Source organism: Suncus etruscus, chromosome 13 (assembly GCF_024139225.1).
Source record: "Suncus etruscus isolate mSunEtr1 chromosome 13, mSunEtr1.pri.cur, whole genome shotgun sequence".
NCBI classification, from domain to species: Eukaryota; Metazoa; Chordata; class Mammalia; order Eulipotyphla; family Soricidae; genus Suncus; species Suncus etruscus.
This window is the reverse complement of record NC_064860.1, coordinates 30,742,130-30,764,580: the sequence shown is the minus strand read 5'-3', so window position 1 is coordinate 30,764,580 and position 22,451 is coordinate 30,742,130. Positions and strand designations below refer to the sequence as shown.

The following is a 22,451-nucleotide window of genomic DNA, read 5'->3' as shown; positions in this document are numbered from 1 at the left end:
TATTTGCCTTGCATGTATATGACCTGGGTTTGATCTTCAGCATCCCATATGGTCCCAGAACACTACCAGGAGTGATTCCTGAATTCAGAGCCAGGGATAACTCTTGAGCATCACTGGGTATTGCCCAGAAATTTAAAAAAAAAAAAAAAAAGCTTTCAGGGGTCAGCAATGTGTCTCAAGTAACAGACCATATGCCTAACATGTATAAAATTCTGGGTTAGATCCTTGTCACTATTGAATTAATCCTTCAGGTTCTAATTTTGGAACACTGGCGAGTTGCGGGCCTGCAGTCTTAAGGCGATCTGGAAAATAATTCACACACATGCATGTAATGAGAAAAGGTTTTGAAAGAGTTCCCCGTGTTACCATACACTCTTATTAGCCGGCAGACAATCCAAGCAGTTTCCCGGAGCTCCAGAAAACAAAAGGGAAAGAGAGGTTTATTCCTTTCTAATTAAGCCTTTAATCTGAGGAAAAAACGTCACACCTGGAAGGTGGGAGCATCGGGTTTCCACACACACAATGATTTTGTTCAATATTAAGCCTTTCTTGCTTTAAATAGTGTTTGTTAAAGGCAATATAAAAAATCATTAAGAAAGTGGATTTTGTAATTTGGTAAAAGTAATATAATTTGAATAAGTATCTCAATCTTTCTACTTCACCATTTAGAAACTATTAGTACTTTTTTATATGAATGATACAATATATATAAAGTGTTTGCAATGTAATATAACATGTCATAAACCATCAAATGATAGTCTTTAGACAATTTTTTTAAATTTTTTTAAGTGGAACTAGACCTTTTCTTAACTTGGTAACTTTATTTTTATTTCTTTGTAAATATAGGCTTTGGGAACATCAGATTTACATACAATAAAAATTCTAGGACTTAATGATATCTAAGAATTTGTTTTCTTTTTTTTATTACATTTTTATCCTCTGTACAGTGGGTTGGAAGATAATATAATTTGAATTCGAAAAAATCACATGCTACTGTTTTATTTCTATAATAATTTTGTTAGAATTTTTTCCATTGGAAAAGAGAATGATATATCACCTTTTCCCCCTACTTCTTTTTAATTGTTATTTCATTAGGCTATTCATTCAATTGATTGGCATCATGAAGGCAAACAGTTCATGTGCAGCCATTCAGATGGCAGCTTGACTTTATGGAACCTGAAAAATGCAAGTCGTCCTTTCCAGACCACAATTCCACATGGTAAGATGGATGCCTTCAAAAAATAAATACATAAGCTGCTAGATATAGTGGAGTAAAAAAGATAATATCAGTGTGTTGGTGGAAACTGGTGATGTGCATGGTTTCTAACTTCGGATAATCTCTGAATATCTCCTCCTGATCCCCATATTATACACCAAACTTTCTATAATTTCCTTCTTTTTCACCCACTTTTCTGTTTTATAAGCTAAAATAGAGACCTAAATTGAATAGTCACAAATTGGATAATGGGTGATTGATTTATGTAAAATACAAGAGGTGCTATAGGAGTTTGGCTAGCTTTAGGGGTTAAGTAGATAATACAGTATAGGTCTAACTTTTGGACCTAATTTCTATTTTACTTCATACATATATATTTTTATATATAGTAGATTCTCTCACTTACTTTTATTTCTGCTATTTAAATGCAGCTAAATTATGAAGACTTATAGTTAAAGTATAGGTTATATTTATCTTATAATTTATAATTTATGTTGGATCTACCTACATTACTAATCAGAAAATGACTTCGAATATATGAGTATATTTTATTCAGATGTCTTCATTATTTCTGAGAATATTGGTGATGATCTGAGTTGCATACTTATATCACACATTGATTATTAGTATAAGGAATCAACCCATTAACTAAATACATTTCATCTTATTTCCTGAGTATTTATGGTCTCATTAGATAATAATGTATATGTTTTTATAATAGGTGACTTATAAATGATAGGGTGAAATTTTTCTATATTAAATTAGTCTGTCATTTAAAAATATTTAATTATTAGAACATGAAAAACAGCTGCTTTACTGAGGTACAATTTAGATGCTTTATTAAAATAATATCATTGTGAAATGTCATTGTATTGGCATTTCCTATACATTCTACTCAGTTTTAATTGTTTCTTTTGTAGATTTCTTCATTCCCCATGCTACAAATGTTAGTTTTTTTGTTGCAAATGGTGTGATATGATTTAGTCATAAATTTTCTCTTTACTTCTATAATTCCCAACAGTTTACTTTTATACAAGATTTTTGGACTAACTAGATATACTGCTACTCTCATGTACAACTTTGTACATATTATAAATTTTTTTAGTTTTGAGTTTTGTAATATACTATAAAACAGATATAATAATTGTTTCTTTGTTGAAAGAGATAAATTGTGGCCATAAGTTGTTGAAAACATGAGTACTTTTATCTCTCATACCACATCAATTAGATTAAATTCTTGTTGATTTATGTCACATAAAACATTTTCGAGAGGAAGGGTGTTGTTTCTGAGACACCACTTTGGTCTGTGATTTGGCCAAGCGAAGAGCGCATGGAGCCATGTCCTCCCCGTGTTGCCTGCTGAAGCTTCCGACTCCTCGAGTGGTGTTTGCTTCCTAATTGCTGGAAGCTTGAAGTTCATCAGTCCCCTCCCCAACCCCTGCAGGAACTAGAAAGCCTGGCGTCTTCTTTATACTGCTCCTCGCTGGAACCCACTTGCTGGGATCCTGAGCAGGTGGCCAGGATAACCCTGGGGACCAGGAAGGAGAGAGAAGGCTGTGGGGGTCAGCTGAGGCTGCATCTTCCCCTAAACTTGGCCAAAAAGCCTACCGCATGGAGCCATTTGGTCCCTGTGTTGCCTGCTGAAGCTTCAGACTCACCCCAAAACATTACTGTGAAAGATATGCAATCCACATTGGCCAAAACAAAAATCATTAGTACAAAAAGAATGGTTAAATGTGGGGTAATAGGAGGTGGGCATGAGGGAGTAAAGGAATAAAATGAGCTTCTGGGTGGCATTCTGAATATGACAAACAGATTAAACCCAATGATATCCAAATATTTGTCTATACGTTCTGCGCGGGGGTGCTAGCCTCTGCGTGATTTCACAATGGACAGAGTTAGTAAAGACTTGCCTGGGACTTCCTGAAGCCAAAACCTTTTGTTGCCATTCCCCATGCTGGCAAAAACTCTCGGCTCCCAGGAAGGAAAGAGATCCTTCAAGAGCTGGAAGCCTGGAAGTTCAAAGCCCCTACCCAAACCCTCCCTCTGGAGCTGGGTGGGAAATGGGACAAGCCTGGGGGTAACCTGTAAGCTCCTCTTTGGGACCCACCTCACTGGCTTGCCCAAGCATGTGACCCAGGGGAAGCCCTGAAGTTCCTGATGAAGGAGGTGGAAAGGTGCTGGGGTGATCCAAGTCTTGCACCCCTCCTAGGCCTGGTTAACAAGACCTTTAGCATGGTGGAGGCCTGCCAACCCCATGCTGGCAAAAACTTCCGACTCTCAGGAAGGAAAGAAATCCTTCAAGAGCTGGAAGCCCGGAAGTTCAAAGCCCCCACCCAAACCCTCCCTCCGGAGCTGGGTGGGAAATGGGGCAAGCCCGGGGTAACCTTTAAGCTCCTCATTCGTACCAACCACATAAAATATTTTCTACTGAGTTTGGCAATAGAATGATTCATAAAATTCACCTGTAAACCTATCTAGTCTTGGACTTTTTATCTTGGGGGAGTTTCATAATTACTGTTGAAATTTCCTTACTTGTGATTAGCCTGTTTAAACTTTCCACTTCCTCCTTATTAAGTATCTGGAGATATTTTTTTTCTAGAAATCTGTCCATTTCTTTTAGGCTCTCTAGTTTATCTGAATACAGTTCATAATAATCGCTCATGATGCCTTGGATTTCTTGGGTTTCTGTTGTAATCTCTAACTTCTCATTTCTGATCCTATTTATTTAGTATTTTTTCATTTTTTTCTTGTGAGTCTTGCTGGTATTTGTCTATGTTGTTTATTCTAAAAAAGATCTTGGTTTCATTAATTCTTTGTTTTGTTTGGTTTCTGTTTCTATATTGTTGATTTCTGCCTTGGTTTTTATTATTTCTTTTCTTCTGCTTGTGTTTGGGTTCCTTTGCTGTTGGTTTTCCAGATATTTAAGGTGTCCCTTTATATCATAGATTTTGTCTTTTTTTCTTTGCTAATATAAGCCTGTATTGCTATGAGTTTCCCCCTAATTACTACTTTTGCTGTGTCCCATAGCTTTTGACAATTTGTTTCTTTATTATTCTTAGTTTCAAGGAATTTATTTATTCTTTTATTTCCTCTTTGATCCAGTTGTTTAGCAGCATGTTGTTTAGTCTCCAGGTGTTAGATTTCCTCCACATCCTCTTTTCATAGTCAATCTTGATCTCTGTGGCACTGTGGTCTCATAGGGTGATTGGTATAATTCTGACGTTTGTGAGTTTATGTAGATTAGATTTGTGTCTTAAATGTGATTTATCCTGGAGAAAATTCCATGTTCATTTCGAGAAGAATGTGAATTACACTTTTTGAGGATAAAAGGTCCTGTAAGCATTTATTAGTCTTAGTTCTTCTAGTTTCTCATTTAGAGCTCTTATGTCTTTGCCAGTGTTCTGCCTGGTGTGTCTATCTAATGGTGATAGTGGGGTGTTGAAATTTCCCTCTACTATTATGTTTCCATCCATATGTTTCTCTAAGTTAGTGAGCAAAAGCCTTACATATTTTTGCTGGGTCTACATTTGGTGCATAGATGTTGATCAGAGCTAGTAGTTCTTGGTCTATTGTTACCCTGATCAATGAGTAGTGTCTAAGTACTTTCTTGAGGTTGAATGCACTTTGTTCTGATATGCATATGGCTGTATCAGCTCTTTTCTCTCTCTCTCTCTCTCTCTCTCTCTCTCTCTCTCTCTCTCTCTCTCTCTCTCTCTCTCTCTCTTTGGCTTTCAAGTGGCTTGTATAATTATTTTTCATCGTTTTACTCTGAGCCTGTGTCTATCCTGAACTTTTGAATGTATTTCCTGCAGGCAGAAAATGTCTGAGTTTTGTTTTTTGATCTAACCCACTACTCTGTGCCTTTTGCTGGGAGAGTTTTGTCTATTGCAATTTAAAGAAATGATTAACAGAAAAGCTGTTGTGCCATTATATTGTGTAGGGTGGTTGTTGTTTGATTTGTGTAATTGCTCTTTGAGTAGTTCATTTAGGGCCTGTTCCTTTTCCTTTTTCTTCTGAATTTCTTTGCCATTCATTGGTTTTGTTGTCCCATATAAGCTTTAGTAATATTCTTCTATAACTTATATATTTCCATTGATATTTTTATAAGGATTGCATTGAATCTTATAATTCTTTGGATAGGCTGCATTTTAACAATATTCTTTCAATTCATGAACATAGATCTAATTCTTTGGGATATTTTAAAGTTATTTTAGTGACTTTAGTTTTCAACTAAACTTAATCTTTTACCTCCTCACATAAATTGATTTTGCAATCTTTGATACCATTATAAATAGTGTTATTTGTTTTATAGTTTATCTTCATATAAAATTACGGCAGATTTCAGTATAATTATTTTATAATTAGAAACTTTATTGATTTAATGTCTCAAAGAGTTTTTTGGATTCCTTTTATTGATGTTGTGTATTATATTAATTGATTGGTTTGTCATATTTGTTGAGCCATTCTTCTATCCCTGGACTTAATCGCGTGATCATGATGTATAGCTCATTTAATGTATTGTTGAATTTGGTTCACTTAGGTAGTGTTGAGTATTTTCACTTCTATGTTTATCAGAAACATTGGTCTCTGATTTTTTTGTGTATATGATAAGGGAACTCAAAGTAACTATTAATTATCAGAAAGAATGAATGTTCATTTTTCTGGGAGATTTTAATAATAAATAAGATCATCTTTGAATGTTTGGTAAGTTGAGATGTTGGTTTTTGTTTGCAAAGAGACTTTTGATTGCTTTTTCTATTTTCTTACTTATAGTTGGCCTGTTGAGATGTTCTTTTTCTCCAGACTTAAACTTGGTATGTTTCAAGATTCTGAAGATTCTCCTACTTCTGTGTTATCCAAATTAGTGCACAGTTATTTATAGTCTGGTATCTATTCTTACTTTCCTTCTTTAATATTTGATCACAGATAATTGGTTTTTTCTTTACTTTTTAGTTATTGTAGCTGGAGATTTGTTACTACTTTGTATACATTATACCATTCTTATCTTCCCTGTAAAATTCAGATGACAGATCTGTTGAGTCTTATAGGGGTTTCTTTTACATGAAAACTTGCTTTTCTTTTGCTGCTTGCAGAAGATTATATATTTGTCTTTTGTTTTTTTAATTATAATATTTCCTGTTTTTATTTATTTAATTTTATTTTGTTTGGACTCTGAGCTTCCTGAACTTGGCTATCTCTATCTTTTCTCATAATTTAAAGGTTTTTAGTTGTCTTCAACTCAGATACTTTTCCCTTATATTTTATCATCTTTTCTGTACTCCTATTATACAAATGTTATTTCTTTAGATGATGTACCATACATATCTTATTTCTTTTTTTTTTAATTTTTATTTGCTTATTCTCCTCTCTTTTTAGTTTTTTTCCCTTACATATCTTCCAGTCACTAATCTGATCATTGTCTTATTATTTTTCCACTGAATCCCCTCTATATTTTTTTCAATTCAACTACTGTATTTTTTTTTTACCATATCTAGTGGTGCTCAGAGCTTATTTCTGGCTCCCTGCTCAATGATCAGTTTCTCTATGAGTAAATTTTTAGAATACATTAAAAAGTAGGAAACATTTATAACATTCTTTCAAAATATAGAAATATCACTTCAGATAATCTTATAAGATTATATTTACTGGTTAACATTAGAATTATACTACATTTATAAAAAATTACTATGAATTCAGCCCCCAAAAGACATCATATGTATACTGACAAATATTGTACTTGAATCACCTTAGCTAAAGATTTAAGAACGTTGAAATGTCACTTTACTAATACTATAAAAATTAAACAGAAAAGGTGTTTGACTGTACTAACAACCCAAGGTTTTCAGTAAAAGATCTGAAATGAAAAGAAAATGAAAATGAAAACAAAAATATAATGTTCCTAATTTGGAAAGACAAGAGAAGTTACTTTATCAATTAATTAATACCATTCTAAAATTACATTGATAAAAAAGATTTATGTAAGGAAGTACAGATCACATCCTCAACAATCCAAGTATAGACCTCAGATACACAAACCAGTAGGTGGAGTGAATGCTTGTCTAACATTCTCATCTTAATGTCACTAAGGATATCCAAGAATTTACTGTTGGTGTAATGTTCTTGGCACTCATTGAACTTGGTGGGCTTCTATGTGTTATCTCATTGATTTTCTAGTGCTCTTTATGTGCCAGAGTGAGCAGTTTTTTTTTTTTTTTAGCTACACCTAACAATGCTCAGAGTTTACTCATGGCTCCGCATTCAGGACTTACTCCTGGCAGTGCTCAGGGGACCATATGAGATTTTAAAGATTGAACCGAGTTTGGCCCTATTTAAGTGCATTACCTCCTGTATTCTGGTTCTGGCCCTAAGGGGGGATGAAGTTTTGTAGTTAGATTCCTTGGAAGATGCTGATGGAGTAAGGCTAGGGTTTTTACTCTTTCTTCTCTGACCATTTTCCATATGACATGGCTAACTGTGAGAAATATGCAATTTGTTGAGTAGAATATTGCTCTATATCCTATATTTTTTCCAGTTCTCCTTTTTCAGTGTTAAGTAAATAATTTCTAGTATATCTCCTTTGAATTTTAAATTGTTTTAGTGAATACTCTAGGACTTAAAAATGTACAATATAATTATCAAAACATATTTTTGAATTTTTTACATTCAAATTTTTACATTTTACATTCAAATTTTTGAATTTTTTACATTCAAATTTTTACATTTTACATTTTTACATTCAAAATTTTTACATTTTACATTCAGATGGCTTTAAGTTTGAAGAACTTCTTTAGCATATTTTTGTCAAAGAATTTAACTAAGAACTTTAAATTTGGAAAATAACGGATTTTTCATATCTGAAAACACTTTATTTTACATTTGTTTTTAGAAGATAATTTTGTTGAACATAAGATTCTAGGTTAAGCATTTTTCTCATTTTCACCACTTTTTATCATACTATTATTTTTGCTCTGTTTCTAAAAATTATCTTTTTTATTATAATTTTTTTATTATTTTTTATTTTTATTATAAATTTATTTTTTATTATAATTTTTATTTTGACTAAAGTGGCTTACATATCTTTCACAATAATATTTTAGGTACATATTAACATTGAATCAGAGGAATTCCCATCCCCAAAGTTGTCCTCCCTCTACCCCCATTCCCATCCTGCATCCCATATCCCCCATCCTCACCCCCCGGGCTGCCAGTATAAGTGGTCCCATCTGTGTCTAGCTTACTACTTAGTGATCATACAACTGTCTGGTCTTGGTACCTTCCATTATTTCCCCCTCTGTTTGAGAGGCGGGACTAGATAGTTCAAGTTATGTGGCTTTGTTTGAAGAAAAGAAAAGCAATAAAATGGGGGTAAAAATCAAATAAGCCGAAAATGGGCAGAGTCCTTCTAGAAGCTCTGAACCTCAGTTTGAGAGAGGAAAGGGAAAAAAAAGTGAGACATCACAACAATACAAAAGTAAATATCAAATAAAAAAATCCAGTGAGCACTACAGCAATAAAGACAAGCACCACATAATAACCATGATCCTGAAATAAAACCATAACAGAGCACAAAAAGGAAAAAAAATGGAGACAACAACTTCAATATTCAGACCAAAACAAAGAAATAAAAAATAGATAAATAAAAAACATATTCAATAAAAAATAAAAAAATAGATAAATAAATAAAAAAATTTTTATTCTGTTTTTTTTTCCTGCATAGGTACAGTAAATATTGGGGACATTAGAAAGAGAATTCCCTTGGCCTAATAGATACAGGGTTTCTCCCCCTTTGAAGCATACTGTCATGGGAATAACTATAGACTCCTTGCATGTTCATTTACTCTCCCCTAGGTGCCTTTGTGGAATATGGAAGACTTCTGCTCTTCATCTCTTATCTTATTGGGGATCTTCAGTTGTGGGTTTCAATATTTTCTTTCAGGTTCTAAATGTTTTTGTTGTGACGTTCTTAGAGTATATCTTTGTTTTTAATCTTAAACAGAATTCCTTATTATCCTACACAGAATTTCTTTTAATCCTACACAGAGTTCCTTATGTGTGTAGATAATGTTTTATTTCAAGTTCTGAGCTATTATTTCTTTAAATTTGCTTCTGATTTTTATTCTTTGCTATTCTACCCATTATGCATATGTTGGTGTCTCTAATAGTATTTCATATTTATTTAATACTGTTTATTTATCTTTATTAATTTTCTCTCTGCTTTTTTGTACTGTTATAATAATGTATTTTTTCTGGATAACATCTCACACAATCAATATTGCTATATTCAACAAATCAATGTTAGAATTTCTGAAACATTCATTTACATCCAATAGTTCCTAAGTTGAAGCTTCCAATAGTATTTTTTACTAACTGTAATTTAAAGTTAATTTTAAGATTGTCATTGTTTAGCTGTCTTTTAAAAATTATGTTATTTCTTTACATAACTATTTTAATATATACAAATTGGACTATTAATTATCTATTGATCACTAGGTACATTCTGCCTTTATGTCATTTCTTACATGTTCATATTGTAATATTGTCTTTACATGCTCCATAAAACTTCATAGAAAAACTTTTGTGGACATCTAGAAAGTCTTCTAGTACAAAATAACATATTTTTTAACTTCTATAACATTATCATTCAGTTACTTATGTGATTACTATCGTTTTTGTATTTGTTTTAATATTGTAGATTTTGAACTATTGGTGATTCATTATTTTTATAGCCTACAACTTAGTACAGTATTCTAATTATAGAGTTGAAATAAATACAATTATTAATGGGCTTAACATGCTAATTATCTTAATTACTTAATTATTGGTATGCAGTGAAGATAAACTGAAAGACTTCAGCTTACATATTAATTTTTGGAGTTGAAAATAAAATCAAACATTAATTTATTAAACAATTTTTCACAAGTAAAATTAGTATCAAATTTGTATGTATTGATATAAAAATAACTAGCTCCTACATATAAAATTAATGAATATATTGGTTTGGTTAATTTTTTTTTTGATCCCTTTACCAATGTCCACTAAACTCCACTAATAACCCCCCACTATTACCTACCACCCATGAATCTGCTTCTACGAGAAAGATTCCTCCCTCACTAACCCATAGGGTGTTTGCCTATCAGCATATTGATACCCTGGTTTTAGGACCTGCTATCCCATATTACACAATATTTAACAACATTTTTTTTCCAATCATCTATTTTTGGACACTTGGGTTGTTTTCAAACTTTAATTATTGTGGCTAGTGCTGCCAGTTATTTCAGGATGCAAATGTCTTTTCTCCAGTTTTTTTGGTGGGGGGCCTTGGGACATATTCTGAGAAGAAGGGTTGCTGGTTATCGAAGAAGCTTAATTATCAGATTTTTTTTTCCAGTTAATCCTAAATTGTAGTGCATCTTTTATACTTTTTCTTTTTTTTTTTTTAACACCACCCATCACCAGTGCAATATTCCCATCACCAATGTCCCAAGTCTCCCTCCTCCCCACCCGACCCCCGCCTGTACTCTAAACAGGTTCTCAATTTCCCTCATACATTCTCATTATTAGGACAGTTCAAAATGTAGTTATTTATCCAACTAAACTCATCACTCTTTGTGATGAGCTTCCTGAGGTGAGCTGGAACTTCCAGCTCTTTTCTCTTTTGTGTCTGAAAGTTATTATTACAAGAATGTCTTTCATTTTTCTTAAAACCCATAGATGAGTGAGACCATTCTGCGTTTTTCTCTCTCTCTCTGACTTATTTCACTCAGCATAATAGATTCCGTGTACATCCATGTATAGGAAAATTTCATGACTTCATCTCTCCTGACAGCTGCATAATATTCCATTGTGTATATGTACCACAGTTTCTTTAGCCATTCGTCTGTTGAAGGGCATCTTGGTTGTTTCCAGAGTCTTGCTATGGTAAATAGAGCTGCAATGAATATAGGTGTAATGAAGGGGTTTTTGTATTGTATTTTTGTGTTCCTAGGGTATATTCCTAGGAGTGGTATAGCTGGATCGTATGGGAGCTCGATTTCCAGTTTTTGGAGGAATCTCCATATCGCTTTCCATAAAGGTTGAACTAGACAGCATTCCCACCAGCAGTGGATAAGAGTTCCTTTCTCCCCACATCCCCGCCAACACTGTTTATTCTCATTCTTTGTGATGTGTGCCATTCTCTGGGGTGTGAGGTGGTATCTCATCGTTGTTTTGATTTGCATCTCCCTGATGATTAGTGATGTGGAGCACTTTTTCACGTGTCTTTTGGCCATCTGTATTTCTTCTTTGTCAAAGTGTCTGTTCATTTCTTCTCCCCATTTTTTGATGGGATTAGATGTTTTTTTCTTGTAAAGTTCTATCAGTGCCTTATATATTTTGGAGATTAGCCCCTTACCTGATGGGTATTGGGTGAATAGTTTCTCCCACTCAGTGGGTGGCTCTTGTATCTTGGGCACTATTTCCTTTGAGGTGCAGAAGCTTCTCAGCTTAATATATTCCCATCTGTTAATTTCTGCTTTCACTTGCTTGGAGAGTGCAGTTTCTTCCTTGAAGATGCCTTTAGCCTCAATGTCCTGGAGTGTTTTACCTACGTATTGTTCTATATATCTTATGGTTTTGGGGCTGATATCGAGGTCTTTAATCCATTTGGATTTTACCTTCGTACATGATGTTAGCTGGGGGTCTAAGTTCAATTTTTTGCAAGTGGCTACCCAGTTTTGCCAACACCACTTGTTGAAGAGGCTTTCTTTGTTCCATTTAGGATTTTTTGCTCCTTTATCAAAAATTAGATGATTGTATGTCTGGGGAACATTCTCTGAGTATTCAAGCTTATTCCACTGATCTGAGGGCCTGTCTTTATTCCAATACCATGCTGTTTTGATAACTATTGCTTTGTAGTAAAGTTTAAAGTTGGGGAAAGTAATTCCTCCCATATTCTTTTTCCCAATGATTGCTTTAGCTATTCGAGGGTGTTTATTGTTCCAAATAAATTTCAAAAGTGCCTGGTCCACTTCTTTGAAGAATGTCATGGGTATCTTTAGGGGGATCGCATTAAATCTGTACAGTGCTTTGGGGAGTATTGCCATTTTAATGATGTTAATCCTGCCAATCCATGAGCAGGGTATATGCTTCCATTTCCGCGTGTCCTCTCTTATTTCTTGGAGCAGAGTTTTATAGTTTTCCTTGTATAGGTCCTTCACATTTTTAGTCAAGTTGATTCCAAGATATTTGAGTTTGTGTGACACTATAGTGAATGGAGTTGTTTTCTTAATGTCCATTTCTTCCTTATTAGTATTGGTGTATAGGAAGGCCATTGATTTTTGTGTGTTAATTTTGTAGCCTGCCACCTTGCTATATGAGTCTATTGTTTCTAGAAGCTTTTTGATAGAGTCTTTGGGGTTTTCTAAGTAGAGTATCATGTCATCTGCAAACAGTGAGAGCTTGACTTCTTCCTTTCCTATCTGGATTCCCTTGATATCCTTTTCTTGCCTAATCGCTATAGCGAGTACGTCCAGTGCTATGTTGAATAGGAGTGGTGAGAGAGGACAGCCTTGTCTTGTGCCAGAATTTAGAGGAAAGGCTTTCAGTTTTTCTCCATTGAGGACAATATTTGCCTCTGGCTTGTGGTAGATGGCCTTAACTATATTGAGAAAGGTTCCCTCCATTCCCATCTTGCTGAGAGTTTTGATCAAGAATGGGTGTTGGACCTTGTCAAATGCTTTCTCTGCGTCGATTGATATGATCATGTGATTTTTATTTTTCTTGCTGTTGATGTTGTGTATTATGTTGATAGATTTACGGATGTTAAACCAGCCTTGCATTCCTGGAATGAAACCTACTTGATCGTAGTGGATGATCTTCTTAATGAGGCATTGAATCCTATTTGCCAGGATTTTGTTGAAGATCTTTGCATCTGCATTCATCAGCGATATTGGTCTGTAATTTTCTTTTTTCGTAGCATCTCTGTCTGGTTTAGGTATCAAGGTAATGTTGGCTTCATAAAAGCTATTTGGAAGTTTTCCTGTTTTTTCAATTTCATGAAAGAGTCTTGCCAGGATTGGTAGTAGTTCCTCTTGAAAGGTTTGAAAGAATTCATTAGTAAATCCATCTGGGCCTGGGCTTTTGTTTTTGGGCAGACATTTGATTACTTTCTTAATTTCCTCAATAGTAATGGGTGTGTTTAGATATGCTACATCCTCTTCATTCAATCGTGGAAGATTATAAGATTCCAAAAATTTATCCATTTCTGCCAGGTTTTCATTTTTAGTGGCATAGAGTTTCTCAAAGTAGTTTCTGATTACCCTTTGAATCTCTACCATATCAGTAGTGATCTCTCCTTTTTCATTCCTAATACGAGTTATCAAGTTTCTCTCTCTTTCTTTCTTTGTTAGTTTTGCCAGTGGTCTATCAATCTTGTTTATTTTTTCAAAGAACCAACTTCTGCTTTCGTTGATCTTTTGGATGGTTTTTCTGGTTTCCACTTCATTGATTTCTGCTCTCAGCTTTGTTATTTCCTTCTGCCTCCCTATTTTTGGATCCTTTTGTTGAGCACTTTCTAATTCTATTAGCTGCGTCATTAAGCTATTCAGGTATGCCCCTTCTTCTTTCCTGATGTGTGCTTGCAAAGCTATAAATTTTCCTCTCAGTACTGCTTTTGCTGTGTCCCATAGGTTCTGATAAATTGTTTCTCCATTGTCATTTGTTTTCAGGAAGGTTTTGATTTCCTCTTTGATTTCATCTCGGACCCACTGATTATTCAGTATGAGGCTATTTAACTTCCAGGTGTTAAAATTTTTCTTCTGTGTCCCTTTGTAGTTTATATATAATTTCAGGGCTTTGTGGTCAGCAAAGGCAGCCTGCAAAATTTCTATCCTCTTGATATTATGGAGATATGTTTTGTGTGCTAACATGTAGTCTATCCTAGAGAATGTCCCATGTACATTAGAGAAAAATGTGTATCCAGGCCTCTGGGGGTGGAGTGTCCTGTATATATCTACTAGGCCTCTTACTTCCATTTCTCTCCTCAGGTCTAGTATATTTTTGTTGGGTTTCAGTCTGGTTGACCTGTCTAGTGTTGACAATGCCGTGTTGAGGTCTCCCACAATTATTGTGTTGTTATTGATATTATTTTTCAGATTTGTCAACAGTTGTATTAAATATTTTGCTGGCCCCTCATTCGGTGCATATATGTTTAGGAGGGTGATTTCTTCCTGCTGTACATATCCCTTGATTAATACAAAATGTCCATCTTTGTCCCTTACTACTTTCCTAAGTATAAAGTTTGCATCATCTGATATTAATATGGCCACTCCTGCTTTTTTTTGGGTGTTGTTTGCTTGGATGATTTTCCTCCAGCCTTTTATTTTGAGTCTATGTTTGTTCTGACTATTCAGGTGCGTTTCTTGTAGGCAGCAGAAGGTTGGATTGAGTTTTTTGATCCATTTAGCCACTCTGTGTCTCTTAACTGGTGCATTTAGTCCATTGACATTGAGAGAAAGAATTGTCCTGGGAGTTAGTGCCATCTTTATATTAAAGTTTGGTGTGTCTGTTGGTAAGCTTTGTCTTAAAGTATGCCGTTCAGTTTTTCTTTTAAGAATGGTTTTGAGTCTGTGAAGTTTTTGAGCTGTTGTTTGTCTGTGAAACTATGTATTGTTCCTTCAAACCTAAAAGTGAGTTTTGCTGGGTGCAGTATTCTAGGCGAAGCATTTATTTCATTGAGTTTTGTCACTATGTCCCACCACTGCCTTCTGGCCTTGAGTGTTTCTGGTGACAGGTCTGCAGTAAATCTCAAAGATGTTCCCTTAAATGTAATTTCTCTTTTCGATCTTGCTGCTTTCAGAATTCTGTCTCTATCTATGGGATTCATCATTGTGACTAGGATGTGTCTTGGGGTGTTTTTTCTGGGGTCTCTTTTAGTTGGCACTCTTCGGGCATGCAGGATTTGATCACATGTATTCATTATCTCTGGTAGTTTCTCTTTAATGATGTTCTTGACTGTTGATTCTTCCCGGAGATTTTCTTCCTGAGTCTCTGGGACTCCAATGATTCTTAAGTTGTTTCTGTTGAGCTTATCATAGACTTCTATTTTCATCTGTTCCCATTCTTTGAGTAATTTTTCCATTGTTTGATCATTTGCTTTGAGGCTTTTTTCCAATTTCTTCTGCTGTATGTAATTGTTATGTATCTCATCTTCCAGTGTACTGATTCTATCCTCAGCTGCTGTTAACCTGTGGGAAATCTCAAACATGTTTTTCTTCAATTCATCTACTGAGTTTTTCAGACCTGTTATTTGATCTGAAATTTCCGTTTGGAGTTTTCTCATTTCTATCTTCATATTCTCCTGATTCTTTTTAGTTTTCTCTTCTATACTTTGTTTGAGTTCTTTGAACATGTTCCATATTGCAACTCTAAACTCCTTATCTGAGAGACTGACTAGGTGGTTGATCATGTTCAAGTCATCAGAGTTGCCATCTTCATTCTCTATGTCTGGCACTGGCCCATGTTGTTTCCCCATTGTCACACTAGTACTGCGTGTTTTTCTACGTGTTGTGATTGTATTCATTGGCTAAATGCTGTGCACCGTTGCGAAGGGGAGCGGAGCAACCGTGCTCCTCTGGCTTCTCCCTTTCTGGGCGTGTCGACTCACCTCCACGGAAGGCTCACAGGAAGGCAGGCTGGCAGATGGGCTGTACCCAGGATGAAATCAGGCCAAAAATGCAGGACAGCAGAGTAGAGAGGCAGAAGGGTGCTGGCATCTGAGATCCAGCGAAGTTCAGTGGCTCCTCCCTTTCTGGGCGTGTCGACTCACCTCCACAGAAGGCTCACGGGAAGGCAGACTCCCCAGAAAGCTCACAGGAAAGCAGGCTGGCTGATGGGCCGCACCAAGGGTGAAATCAGGCCGAAAATGCAGGACAGCAGAGTAGAGAGGCAGAAGGGTGCTGGCATCTGAGATCCAGCAGAGTTCGGTGGCTCCTCCCTTTCTGGGCGTGTCAGCTCACCTCCAAGGAAGGCTCACGGGAAGGCAGACTCCCCAGAAAGTTCACAGGAAGGCAGGCTGGCTGATGAGCCGCACCAAGGGTGAAATCAGGCCGAAAATGCAGGACAGCAGATTAGAGAGGCAGAAGGGTGCTGGCATCTGAGATCCAGCGAAGTTCAGTGGCTCCTCCCTTTCTGGGCGTGTCGACTCACCTCCACGGAAGGCTCACGGGAAGGCAGACTCCCCGGAAAGCTCACAGGAAAGCAGGCTGGCTGATGGGCCGCACCAAGGGTGAAATCAGGCCGAAAATGCAGGACAGCAGAGTAGAGAGGCAGAAGGGTGCTGGCATCTGAGATCCAGCAGAGTTCGGTGGCTCCTCCCTTTCTGGGCGTGTCAGCTCACCTCCAAGGAAGGCTCACGGGAAGGCAGACTCCCCGGAAAGCTCACAGGAAAGCAGGCTGGCTGATGAGCCGCACCAAGGGTGAAATCAGACCGAAAATGCAGGACAACAGAGTAGAGAGGCAGAAGGGTGCTGGCATCTGAGATCCCGGTTTGGTTAATTATTACTAGAGAAGTTCTACATAAAAAATATTGAGGATTTTCTCTATACTTAACTAATTTCCTTCATTTTTCTCTTTTTACATTTATTACCAAAACTAGTACTAACCAATAGTTTCCTTAGTCTTAAAAATACATAATGAACTTTCTTATATGTAGAGATATAATGAAACAGGAGGAGAGTAACAAAAAAGTAACAAAAAGTAAAAAAGAAGACACTACTGTTTAGAGTGGCACCCTGAGCCAAAGATGTCTCCTTACAAAACATGTCAACATACAATATAAAAATTGTTTTTATTAAAGATAGCTATTTTAAAAATCCCCTTACAATGTAGAATTTATGATTGGTTGCTTCTTCAGTTTAAGTAGGGCAAAATAAAAAGAAGGAAATTTTAGGAAGCATGTTTTGGATCATGTTGTATAATATCCTATCCTTTGCCATGGTCCTAGTTTGATTTAAGCACTGTTGTTCGTGGGGCCGGAGAAATGAAGTCATGGTCCTAATTTGATTTAAGCACTGTTGTTCGTGGGGCCGAAGAAATGAAGTCATGAAATATTCCTATACATGGATTTACATGGAATCTCTTGTGCTGAGTAAAATAAGTCAGAGAGAGAGAGAGATAGAGACGCAGAATGGTCTCACTCATCTGTAGGTTTTAAGAAAAATGAAAGACTTTCTTGCAATTATTATCAGAGACAAAAGAGAGGAGGGCTGGAAGTTACAGCCCACTTTATGAACCTCACCACAAAGAGTGATGAGTTTAGTTAGAGAAATAACTACATTGCAAACTATCCTAACTATAACAATGTATGAGGGAAATAGAAAGCCTGTCTAGAGTACAGGTGGGGGTGGGGTGGGGAAGAGGGATATTTGGGACACTGGTGGTGGGAATGTTGCACTGGTGATGGGGGTTGCCCTCTTATATGACTGAAACCCAACCACAATCATGTTTGTAACCAAGGTGTTTAAGTAAAAAATTATTATTTTAAAAAAGAAAGTGATTATCGGCACATGTGTGAAAAAAAAGTTGTTCATGGGGCCGGAGAGATAGCATGGAGGTAAGGCATTTGCTTTGCATGCAGAAGGTCGGTGGTTTGAATCCCAGCATCTCATATGGTCCCCTGAGACTGCCAGGAGCGATTTCTGACATAGAGCCAAAAGTAACCCTTGACCCAAAAACCAAAAACCAAAAAAAAAAAAAAGTTGTTCGTGATACATACTTTTGGGCCATTTAATATTCTAAAACCAGTCACACCATGAGTGTGACCTTTCCTCTTCTTTGTCCCCAGTTTTGCACCCTCCCAAAGCATGTTCTCTTTATCAGGCACAAAATTTATTTTCTATTGCCTGTTACCTTGTCCTTTAAATAAATTTGAATAATGCTATCTTCAATTTCTCTTTAGACTTGACTGTGCTATTTTAAAGCTATCCTGAAAGTTATGCACATAAAATTTATCTTATAAAACAGGAATCTATGTAGGTAAAAATGTGGAAATACAAAAGTAAGATAATATTAAAATTAAAAAGGAAAACAAATATGCCATAAAAATGTCAGCTTTGGGGACAGAACTATAGGACTATGGGTAGGGCATATCCCTTGCATGTGGCTGATCCAAGTTTGATTACAGGCATCCTACCTGATCCCCTGAGCATGCCAGGGGTGATTTTTTTTCTATTTTGTTTCCATGGATTAATTTATTTTTTCATTTAAATTTTATTAATATCTTTATTTACACACCTTGATTACAAATATGATTATAGTTGGGTTTCACTCATGTAAAGAACACCCCTCTTCACTGGTGCAACATTCCCAGCACAAATGTCCCAAATCTCCCTCCTCCCCATCCCACCCCTGCCTGTACTCTAGACAGGCTTTCCACTTCCCTCATTCACTCACGTTGTAATGATAGTTCTCAGTGTAGTTATTTCTCTAACTGCACTCACCACTCTTTGTGGTGAGCTTCATGTCGTGAGCTGGACCTTCCAGCCCTCCTCTCTTTGTCTCCGAGGATTATTGCAAAAATGTCTTTTATTTTTCTTAAAACCCATAGAAGACGGAGACAATTTGGTGTCTAACTCTCTCCCTTTGACTTATTTTACTCAGCATAATAGATTCCATATACATCCATGTATAGGAAAATTCCATAACTTCATCTCTCCTGACAGCTGCATAATATCCCATTGTGTATATGAACCAGTTTCTTTAGCCATTCATCTGTTGAAGGGCATCTTGGTTGTTTCCAGAGTCTGGCCATTGTAAATAGCACTGGAATGAATATAGGAGTGAGGAAAGGATTTTTTGTATTGTATTTTTGTGTTCCTAGGGTAAATCCCTAGGAGTAGTATAGCTGGATGATATCGGAGCTCAATTTCCAGTTTTTGGATGAATCTTCATATCGCTTTCCATTAAACTAGACAGCATTCCTACCAGCAGTGAATAAGAGTTCCTTTCTCTCCATATCCCTGTCAGCACTGCTTGTTCTCATTCTTTGTGATGTGCGCCAATCTCTGTGGCATGAGATGCTACCTCATAGTTGTTTTGATTTGCGTCTCCCTGATGATTAGTGATGTGAAACATTTTTTCATGTGCCATTTGGCCATTTGTATTTCTTCTTAATAGAAGTGTCAGAGCTCAATGTAATAAGAGTAATGTCTGAATGTCACCATGTGTGGTCCCCAAAAATACTAAAACTAAAACAAAGTAACTTTATTAAAATTACATAATTAAAACCTAATTTGAAAGATAACATATTTTACACAGAAACAGGTTTATTTCATTCTCATTTTGACCATTATTCAAAATGTTCTAAAGTATATATTACATGCTTTCCCTTATAAAAACTATTATTTTTTTATGCAAATAGAAGATAGAATCATGAAGTGTACTATCTGTCTTAATGATCTAATGAACGTTAAAAAGTTGATGAAAATCCAATGGTTTTTATAGTATAACATCATAATCCTTAAATGGCTTTTTATAGAAAAGGGTTTTGAGCTTAGTTATGAATATGCATTCTTATTTTATTACACAAATATGTGTTTTCAACTCTGAAGTAAGCTATTATATTTTGAAATTGAATAATAAAATTAAATAAGTAAGTAAAATAAGTGAAGCTAAATAACATGACATAAGACATTTATGTTGAAAAATAGAAAAGCAAACCTGATTATTAAATAAATAGTTTTATTGGTTATATAGAAGTAAAATATTATTACTCAACAAATTGTTCAGAAACCAACAAAAATATTAAGATTAATAAACATGCTATTACTATATAAATCATATATTGGTATTTGTACATTTATAACTTTTTATGAGTATTATTTAAATCAGGTTTAATAAAATATTTTTTCTTTCCTTAGGAAAAAGTCCAAGAGAAGGAAGAAAATCTGAATCATGTAAACCAATTCTCAAAGTAGAATACAAGACCTGTAGAAATAGGTATGAAATTTTGCTTTGAGCTATATGGAAAAATGTGTAACATCTAAGAATTCACATACATTTTAGGCTATGTATTATTTTGCTATATATAATTTCTACAGTTATAAGTATTTATCAGCTAAATCTTCTATATTAATCATAGATTTCTTGTTATATAATAGGTACTGGTCATTCTTATATTATAGTTATTTTAAATTTTCTATAATATTTAGCGTATATTGTATATATTACCATATTTTCTGGTATATAAGACAACTTTTAAACCCATGAAAAAAACTTCTTAAAATTCAGGGTTTGTCTTATATGCTGGTATATGGCATGCTAAAACTTACTCCAGCTTCAGGGACGAGTGATCCGCCTCCTCTTACCACCAGCATCCCTCTGTTCAGCTTTTATGGAACTAGAGGAGGCGCTCTGTCTTCCTCTAGCTGTCCTATTAATCACGGCACCATAGCCAGCTACTCTTGGAGGAGCCCTCTTCCTGCTCTCAATGTAGATCACTGTTTTATGTTTACATGTTTGATGACAAATAGCCTTATGATTGTAAGTGACAGTTTTCCAGCTAAGTACATACATGACATAAGCATTTGAATTAAAATTTCCATATTGAAATCAAATCTTACTTTTTTTAATTTCCATTTGGTGTGCATTAAAAGAGTAGTCTTATATGGTGGATATAGCCCAAAATCTGTATTTTAACAGGAAAAGCAGGGGATAGTCTTATACGTCCAGTCATCTTATAAGCCAGAAAATATGTTAATTTGACAATGTAAGGCTGTTAACAATGACTGTGCATTACAAATTCACTTTGCATAATTAGACAAAAGTATATAAATAATTACACATGAAACTTATTAAGTACATGACAAAGTCTTTGTACTTAGAATTTTAATTCTGGCATTTACTCCTTTTGCAGGACTAGGGATTCAACCCAGGCCTTACAAAAGCAAGCTGTGCAGTCTCCCACTGAGCTGCATCCTTAGCAACAGAGTATTGCCAAGAGTGACTTCTGAGTTCAGAGCCAGGAGTAACCCCTAAGCACTGCTGGGTGTGACCCAAAAACAAAAATAAAAGCATAACAAAGCAAAGAGTTGAAAGTATTATTGCAGAAACTATAAACTAGAAGTATAAATAAATAGTATATATATGTATATAGGTGTATATAGTCCCTATCACCTTCATCTATTACACAAAAACTGTTACAATTTGTAAAGTTAAAATTTGGGGCAATACTAGTGATAATTAGAATGGCTCTACCATATGCTGCAACAATAGGGCAACATAAAGGACTGCTTAGGTAGCCAATATAGAAGTCTGTTTTCTATTTAGTTTGATCTTAGTCCAGCCATTCATATTTGCTTTGCATATGTAGTGATCAAAAGCCATTCTTCTGAGAAATGATGCTCAGTTTCCTATTGTCAATTTAACCCTAATAACCTCCAGGTTTAATTTCATTATTTTCTACCCCCATACCTCTGACACATATGCTATTTTTAAACATATCTATCAGTCAGGACTGTAATTTTATACCTTGGTATGTGTTTAAGACTCTCCCTAATATCAATGTTCTAGTTTTACATTTAAAATTATTCCTCTTACTCATTTCTCTTTCTCCTATTTCATTTTCCTCTGGTAACCTAATGATTGGTTTTAAACAAATATTATAATTAGTTCATTGCTTTCTTCCAAGTTATTTTTATTTACTCATATTCCAAATCTAACTACCTGCTAATTATCTTTCACTATCTAATTTACTTCACCATAGTTTCCTAATTCAGTTCGTTGATGAACATTTATTAATGTCATGGTTTTGTTATTGTATAAATGCTTCTAGGGGTGTAATTTTTCAAATTATTATTCTTATATCCTATGATATATGCCTACAAACAATACTGCTATATATATAATATTTTTGTTTCCAATTTTTAAAGAAATATCATAGTACAGTGGTAGGACATTTGACTTGCATGGTGCTAACCTGGGTTCAATTTTTGACCCCAAATATGGTCCCCTGAGCAGTGTCAGGAGTGATTCCTAAGCACAGAGCCAGGAGTAAGTCCTGAGCACTTGCAAGTATAATCCAAAAACAAACAAATAAATAATCTCCATAACATTTTAATTTTTTATAATTTTTATTTTAATCATAGTGGCCTAAATATCCTTCACAATAATATTTTAGATACATATTAACATGAAATCAGGGGAATTCCCATCACCGAATTGTCCTCCCTCCACCTCCATTCCCGTCCTACCTCCCATA

The 22,451-nt window shown here is 35.3% G+C and overlaps 1 protein-coding gene across 1 annotated transcript in view; it reads left to right on the top strand.

Moving 5' to 3' along the window:
• STXBP5L (syntaxin binding protein 5L) overlaps positions 1-22,451 on the top strand; it is a 323,518-nt gene that overhangs the window by 128,280 nt on the left and 172,787 nt on the right. The window contains exons 9-10 of the mRNA XM_049785948.1: positions 1,096-1,219; positions 20,113-20,191. Of these exons, the coding sequence (XP_049641905.1) occupies positions 1,096-1,219; positions 20,113-20,191 (203 nt within the window). The remainder of the gene's footprint in view (positions 1-1,095; positions 1,220-20,112; positions 20,192-22,451) is intronic.